Source organism: Mesoplodon densirostris, chromosome 10 (genome assembly GCF_025265405.1).
Source record: "Mesoplodon densirostris isolate mMesDen1 chromosome 10, mMesDen1 primary haplotype, whole genome shotgun sequence".
Taxonomy (NCBI): Eukaryota; Metazoa; Chordata; class Mammalia; order Artiodactyla; family Ziphiidae; genus Mesoplodon; species Mesoplodon densirostris.
Window position 1 is genome coordinate 61650972 of NC_082670.1, and position 8449 is coordinate 61659420.

Below are 8449 nucleotides of genomic sequence, written 5' to 3' on the forward strand. Positions count from 1 at the left end.
TTTAAAAGTAGTACGGATCTTGCTGCAGGTCAGGGCTTCTGGGCTCTTCCAGGCGCTCAGGCTTCACTGTAACACCTGCTTTCCAGTACGCAGACCCTGTGGCTGACCTGCTGGACCGCTGGGGCGTGTTCCGGGCCCGGCTCTTCCGAGAATCGTGTGTTTTCCATCGAGGGAACTATGTGAAAGACCTGAGTCGCCTTGGGCGGGAGCTGAGCAAAGTGATCATTGTGGACAATTCTCCTGCCTCGTACATCTTCCATCCTGAGAATGCAGTAAGTAGCCCCAAAGCGAAAGGACGCAGAGCTCCACCTGAGCTCTCTTGCCAGGCAGAACCACTTTTGCACCTTCAAGCACCTGTGCGGGGTTTCTTGGCCTTTTCCTTGGTGAAATCCCAACTCTGCTACTTAGCAATTACATGACATTGGCCAAGTTATTTATGCCCATTGAGCTTCAGTTGTCCTCTCTGTCAAATGGGGAGTACAGGCATGCTGATCTCATAGGATTCTTGGAGGACTGGGTGGCAGTACGTGAAAAGCACTTAGAGCAGAGCTTGCAGGCTCAATGAGCCTGTATCTCCTTAGCATCTTTAGGATTGTGACCGAGAAGGTTCTGTCATTAGCTTCCTGGAGCTGGCTGTTGCCCAGGACTTCATGACCCCTGTAGACTTAGAAGGCCTGGGTAACCTCTTCAACAGAAGTATTAAGAATGAATAGCACTTCAGTGAGGTCTTCAGATAAGACTGCCAGGCTTTACCACCTCACAATGAGGTGGTAGACAACGGGAACATTTCCTACATAAAACTCCACGGAGGGCTTCCCTGGTGGCGCAGTGGTTAAGAGTCCGCCTGCCGACGCAGGGGACACGGGTTCATGCCCCGGTCCGGGAAGATCCCACATGCTGCGGAGCAGCTGAGCGCATGAGCCATGGCCGCTGAGCCTGCGCGTCCGGAGCCTGTGCTCCGCAACGGGAGAGACCACAACAGTGAGAGGCCCGCGTACCGCAAAAAAAAAAAAAAAAAAAAAAACACAACAAACTCCATGGAGCGTGGCAGTTCCCAGTGCCAACTCTCTGGGTGCAGCACGACTCAGAGCAGGAGAGACGCCCTCCTGCTGCCCGCCCTTCGTTTCCAGGGGAAGAGAGACCAGCCCCATTGGTGATTGCTCACCCCTCCATGGTGGCCACCACGCCAGGCCTCAGCTCAGGCCCTGGAGAGGATGTTTCTCCCAAGCCCAGGTTTCTCAGACTCAACAAAACCCCAAACAGGGTCCTTTCCTTGAGGCCAGAACTCTGTTGCTCCACTTATAACCAAAAACTGAGTTCAAACTAGATTCCATTAGTGTATAATCATTATTTGAATAAACATTCAAAATGTATTATATTTAAATATGCTCCTTTTGATGAGTTAATCAAATTCAACATAATGCATTTTGTAATGTGTCTAACAGATAAGGGTTCTTTTTAGTATAATCCCAATTCCAGGAACTTTCCTGGCAGTCCAGTGGTTAGGACTCCACGCTTCCATTGCAGGGGGCATGGGTTCGACCCCTGGTCCAGAAACTAAGATCCCACAAGCCTCGCGGCATGGCAAAAAAAAAAAAAAAAAAAAAAAAATCCCAATTCCATTATCGCATCTGATAATACTAACAGTTTCTTAATATTATCTAATATCCAGTCTGTGTTCATCTTTTCCCTACCATCTCGAAATATTTTCTTACATTTGGATTGTTTGAATCAGAATCCAAACAAGGTCCATACATTGCTTTGGTATTGTGTACTCACTGTGGTATCACATCAGGAGGCATATAACATCAGGTTGTCCCACTTTTAAAGATTGTGAATTGATTTTTGGATTCAGGTGTTGTCAGCTTGATCCATCCATTTTTAAATTTTCAATCGACCTTTCACCTAAAAATGTGAGCAGTCGTTGATGATCCTTACCTACATCCACATCCAGTTCCATTAGGAATTGCAAAATGGTGATTTCTAAATCCCATCATTCTTTCTGCATTTATTGGCTGGAATTCTTTTTTTTTTAATTCAACTTGTTCTCATTGACTACTTGATTACCCTAAAATTCATTTTGAATGTTTGAATAGGGAAGTCAGAGTAAAGTCTTGGTTCTTTTTCTTTAATTCTGCAGTTTTCAGAGTCATGAGTTGGTGCTCTAGCAGCCTCCAAAAGTAACCAGTGAATGTTTTTAGGCACCATTATGAACTCCTGGATTTTTTTTTATGTTATAACTTAAGTCCATCTATTATCCTTTTGTACACTCAAATGTTCACCTTTGGCCAGTGAATGCCCCTTCAGATAACAATAGTCTTTGATAGCTTCCTGCTTTCTGGTCCAACAAGATGTTCCAAGCTCATCTTGTCCATTTCTTGCTCCAGCCCTGGAATCAGCCATTTTTCTATGGAACCTGGTTCCTAAGAATGAAAATGGTATCTAGAGACCACAGTTTGCGTGGGTTCTCATTGTTACTGGGATGTCCTTTGCTTCCAGTCCTTTCTACTGGACAGAGCTAAAGTACACTTATTTTTATCTTTAGAATGAAAACAAAATCATAAATTCACATTGGTTTTTCCAATTCTGTTGTAACGGTTTTTATTTAATTTCTTTTTGTCTTTGTATTTGTGTCTCCTTCTCTTATGCTGAAACTCTTGATTCCTAAAGATACTAACATCATTACAGATTTGATTTATTCTATAGTATACATTTAATAGCTTCAGAATTGCATTGTTTTAATATTATTACTAATAATAAAACAATTGAGTGCATTTAGAGGTTTTGTTTTTTTGAGAAATCTACAAACACTATGTTTCAAAATCACTTGAAATAATCCTCTGTGGTTATGTCACAAACTTATATACACTAAGGTTCATCTTTTGTTGCTTTTTTTCTTAATGATTTAATTTTATTTCAATTACGTAACACATTTACATAGTTTAACATCAAAACTATCAGCAAAGATAAATTCAGAGAAGTCTTGTGTCCATTTCTGCCCTCTCACCCATTCCTGCCCCTTCCCCAGGTGTAGTCATTTTTTGGTTAATCCTTACCTTGTTTCTTTTTTAAAATTACATGCTGAATTGTTATGTTTCTAAGCAGTCTTTAGATTTGTAAAATGGTCAAAAATACTGCTTTTCAACTTTTTTGGCTTCCCCAAATTTCTTTTAATATCTCTTCTTTGCACCCCTGGCTACCACCCACTAGCAGCCTTCCCCACCTCTCTGTCTAAACCTAAGGGAGAATGCTGTCTTGCCCACGGCTTCAGAATGTCCTGAAATTTTATACTTCCCCTTTTACCTGATCTCTGCTAAGCGTGGGAGGAAATGGTCCACTTCTCCTTGCCGTGCTGTCTGGCACAGTGACCCTAAGTGGAAGCCCTCTGATGCCCTCTACGTGGGCTCCCTGATGTCAGTGTTGGCTGGTGACCTCTGGCTCCAAGTGCTCTGAGGTACAAGAAGCTGTTTAATGCAGTGGCAAGAGCGTTTGGAATTAGCAAGGTGCTAAGCTAGTTACATACTCTGCGCCCTGGCCACCTTTTCTGTGGCAGGAAAACAAAACAGGCAAATGCCTGCAAAGTGGGTACACTTAATTTTGCCTTCCTGAACCAGGTAGATCTGGATTGATTTTAGTTGGGACAGGAGAACAAACAAGATGATGAGGAGGAGGAGGAGGAGGAGGATTTCCAGGTACCCATCCTCCTTACCAAAGAAAATGTTAAAGTACAGGGACCCAGTCAGGCTAGAAGCAGCCCCCAGGCCTGGATACAGTTCTGCTGCCCCTTCCATGCACTGTCTTCCAGGTGCCTGTGCAGTCCTGGTTCGATGACATGACAGACACGGAGCTACTGGACCTCATCCCCTTCTTTGAGGGCCTGAGCCAGGAAGACGACGTGTACAGCATGCTGCACAGACTCTGCAGTAGGTAGCCCCGGCCTCCGCCCGCCTCCCGCCTGTGCACCCCGGAACCTCAGCCTCGGGACCTGCCTGGCCTCAGCTCCCCAGGAGCCAAGAGTGAGGACACGCCATACTCCAGGCCACGGGGCGAATGTGGCCATACCTACCTGGTTTATTTTTAAAAAACAGAAACAACTATTTTAAAATGAACTCTTTTAACGAATTTCATAAAGGGACATGCATTTTACTGGATTTGCTTTTCTTAAAACATACCAAAAAGGAAAAATGGGAAAAAAAAAAAGCTTGATATCTATCAGACTTCCTTTCAACTGTCCTCCCCTCCAGCAGACAGCCCGTCCCCTTCTACCCCAGCTCAGAGTAGCTGACCCAACTCAGAATCTCTTTCCTACAGGATGAAGTGCCTTTTTGAATGTTATTTTAAGCTGAGAGTTAATTTTTCTATACAACGTATTTCCAGACATCTTTTAGTCTTTTATTCTCTTAGCTTCTCTAAGAAGATAAATATGACAATTTTCTAAAACCTGGAAGGTGGGAGGGATGTGGGTGGTAAGGGATGGGGGTGAGTCATAGGAGCCTGTCTCCCAGCGGGTGTGCTGCTCCGACCGCCTGTGGCATGCCGCAGGGTCAGGCCCCTGCGAGGAGATTTTGTGACGGTGTCAGTGTGTGCATTCATTTCTGACCCAGTTTGGAATGTATCCGCAATCGTGTGGCTCAACGCTTTAGGAAACGATAGATCCTTTTATATTACTCTTATTATTTCTGACGGTGACAAATTGGTCTTGAGGTCACAGTTTCCCCTTGAAAAGTGGCATCATGTCACTTCCGCTTTCACACTACTGCCATACTTCTGTATGTTTTTGCTTTGGTTGTTGTTGGTAGAGCAGTTCTAAGAAACTCTAAAACCCTTGGATAGTTAAAAAAAAATCTGTTGATTGATTTTTAAATCTGTCCTTTCCGAAAGCTGGATACCCGTGGAGCTGTTTGGGAATTTTCTTTGCTGCTACCGCGCTGCCACCAAATGGAATTGACCAGCGGCTGTTACACTGTTCTTTGCCACTGTGCCTACGCTCAGAATCTGCTCACTGCTAAGCTGCAGACTTGGACAGGGTCAGAAACATAGGTGTCCCACCCCGTTGCAGACTGTGGACTGCGTTCCTTCCCTGGCACCAGCCTTGGGAGTTCAGAAGGGAACAAAGACAAAAGGGCCAGCGCACCTGACCGGTGTGGCGTTCATTTCAAACTGCAGTCAAGCTCAGAGTTTCTGATAAGCCGACCGTTCTCTCTTGAGAACCTGTGGCCTCAACCCACCAACCACGCTGATGTGGCCCGAGTCCATCTCTTGGTCTTCTCTTTTGAAGCACAGCCTATTTCTGAGCCGAGGGTTGGGGAAACGCATCTAGATGTGGGACCCATTGCCCAGAGCCAAGGAGAGGAAGGGCCCCTTCCCTGAGCCGGGGCTCACTTTGCAGCCTTTCCCAGTGAGATCTTTTAAGCAGTGCCATGTTCCTCGTTTGACAATAAGACAGTCTATAAAGTATTGCTCTTAAAGATAATTTAAAAGAACCCTTTCACATTGGCACCATTGCCTTAGTCCTCTATGGGTCGGGCCGGAGTTCTGGTGGGAGTGACTGGCACTAAGAAAACTGGAAAACGGTGGGGGGCGGGGAGCTGTCAAAGTAAAATTTCTTTTCTGCTTTCATTCATAAAATAGTGAAGCCAGCTGCCAATCACGTCCTCCCAACAGCACTTTGGTCTGCAGACTGCCATGCTTTCAGAAGAGAAGTAAGTATTCAGGGGTAACCAGGTCTCCCCATGCTCTGAGTGTTCCAAACCCAGTAATCCACATGCCAGTTAAAATAGTAACAGCCCCTTGCAAGGCATGACTACAGAAAATCACAGTTACGTGGCAGGTCTGCACATGCCATACACCTTGATTTGGAAAACTAGTTATTAAATGAACCCACTGCCTTAAATGTCTTGAATGTTGCAGTCAAGTGTCTGGCATGTGTTGACATCCACACAGAAATCAGTCCTGATGAGAGCCTTAGAACCTCACCTGTGTCCCCTTCTTTGTTGGCATCCCAAGGTCTTATTTGGAATAGGGGGCAGAGAGGACTGAAATTCTAGAATATTCCAGGGGCATCAAACCTAGGAATCGTGCCCCACTTCCGATGGAGTGAAGACACTTGGCAGGCTTGAGCCAGACACTTCACCTGGTCATTCCTGAAACCGTGAGCACCATTGCACTGAGCCAGTGCAGAGCTGCCGGGGGTGGAACCCAGTTCCTGCCACCACAGACACAGAATGTCTCAGGAGGGCAGCAGGCCCTCGGAGGGTTCTGGATTCTGTGCACCTTATTTGACCCCACTCCAAAAGTCCGTTCTTATTTTAACCCTTGATTCTGCTTTATGTACATAATCAAAATATCTATATCGATATATATATTTTTAATCATCTACATGTAAATGAAGCAATAGAATTCTAACATAAGGCCAAGAAATGAGATGAATGTTTGGGGTTTATGTTTTTTAAGGTAAATACGGGTATTGTTTTTAATTATTACCTTTTATTAAATTGTGGGCTTTAAAACCTAATGAAACCTATCAGCAACTTCTCTGTGCCATATACTTCCCATTGTTACCAAAACACCCCCCATCTCTTTAGCCAAATGAGAAATCTGACCTCTTGAGTTTCCATGGTCCTTTTGGTACCAGGTTAAAATATAGTCTCCTGGAAAAATATTTTTTACATTAAGATCTGGAACAGGATTCTGTGGGTCGTGGACTATGATGTTATCACATCTCTGGCCAGGCCTTGAGTGGAGGTGCCCAGGCACACCTGAGGTTGTTACTGCTCTGTCTTCCATTGCTCTGGAATCCTACATGTTGGTCCGTGGTTTCACCCATTAGCTGTTTGTAAACAATGCATCTGTATCCTAAAAAGAAGCACCACGTGTCATAGCTGATGGTTGATGGGGAAACTCCTTTGATGTGGTGCAGTTTTGATGAGATGATTTTGGAGACATGAGGATGCCCTAATGACACTGATTTGTCATGGTTGCAGCATTTGAACTTGTATAAAAAGGAAATCTGTATAAGTCTATAACCTGGCAACATTTTATGACCCTGTATATTAAAGATGGCTTTCTCATAAAATCCAGAACCACACAGCCCTATGGTCAAACACTCGTGACGTTTGTGCCTCTGCTTTTAAAGGTGCTGTGATGGACAGTTGGCATGCCAGGGTTCGAGAAGAGTGGATGGTTTGAAGTGCTTGCATATACCTGTGCAAAATCAACTGGCTGCCTCTGTTCCTATTTTACTGTAAATTTGATGGTGTCTGTTCCTGTTCCATTCTCTAGGGAGTTTCTCTATAGACAAACACACACACACACCCCCAAGTGGTGGAGATGCTGGTGTCTGGGTAGTCATGGATTTCTGTTGGATATTTGAATGTGTAAACAATCCAGCATCACTGGGGAAGTACTACAGGTAGAATGTGCACGTTTCCAGGGGCGAGCATTGTCAGTCAAGAGATTTGCAATGATTTCCTTCCTGCCAAAAATAAATACATGAAACTGCGCTCTCTTGTGGGTGGACTGCTTCTTAGCACCTGTCCTCACTCTGTTCTCTGTTCTCTCCCAGCTGCACAGCCTCACACCGGCACCTTGGGTCTCCCAGTGCCCCAGCTTCCGAAGAGCAGGGGCCAATGGGAGCAGGATCTCAGGAGCCATGGACCTTGACTCCAAGGGGAGCTAGGAAACCACTCTGCCCAGTGTTAGGACCACAGAAGCGGTCTGGCTCACCATCCTCCTCCAAGGATTCCAGCCCTACCAACAGGCTTCCAAGTGCAGCCTGAGGAAACCACAGCCCCCACCCCAGCCCCTCAGAGCCACAGGCATTGCGTGTGGTACCTAAACCCATAGCCCTCGCATACGCTGGCTGAGGTGCTGTGCTTATCAGATGAAGCATGGCAAAGGACCCAGGAAGAGAGTAAGGATATCCAAAACAGTTTTCTTGCACTGGGACATCCAGAAACATTGCCCTCAGCCCAGCCCCTCTGTATGAGAAGGTAAGGGGCTACAAGTTCCCCGCCCTGCCCCTCTGCTAGGAAGTCCCGGCAAAGCCTTGGGCACAGCCTCACCACTCTAAGGACTGTCTCTTCATAATAATACCTAATTCAGATAAAAAACACCAGGGTCAACAATCTCAGCAGATGGGTCTTATCCCCATTTTGTGGATGAGAAAACGGAGGCCAGTGAGACAGTGCCCTGCAGTCTGTTCTGTCACAGGGATACAGGGTTCTGCCAGGCATGTATATTCATCCCAAAGGACACAGGGCACAGTGTTATATCAGTCCAAGAAACCTAATATTTACCCAGAGACACACCCCCAACCCCCAGTTAGTCTGTGCCATGCCCCTAGGTGCCCTCTCTGCAGTAGAGCTCCTGGCCAGCCAGAGCGGTCACCCCAGCTTCCTCCCTGGTTCTGGATTCCTAGGCTGTGTCCCTCTCTGTCCCTCTGTCTCTC

At 45.8% G+C, this 8449-nt stretch overlaps 1 protein-coding gene across 1 annotated transcript in view; it reads left to right on the forward strand.

The window, feature by feature from the left end:
* The window catches only part of CTDSPL (CTD small phosphatase like), a 129482-nt gene extending 121981 nt beyond the window's left edge, over positions 1-7501 (forward strand). Inside the window, 2 exon segments of the mRNA XM_060108992.1 lie at positions 87-272; positions 3806-7501. Coding sequence (XP_059964975.1) covers positions 87-272; positions 3806-3931 — 312 coding nt within the window. The 3' untranslated portion in view covers positions 3932-7501.
* Positions 7502-8449: the final 948 nt, after the last annotated feature.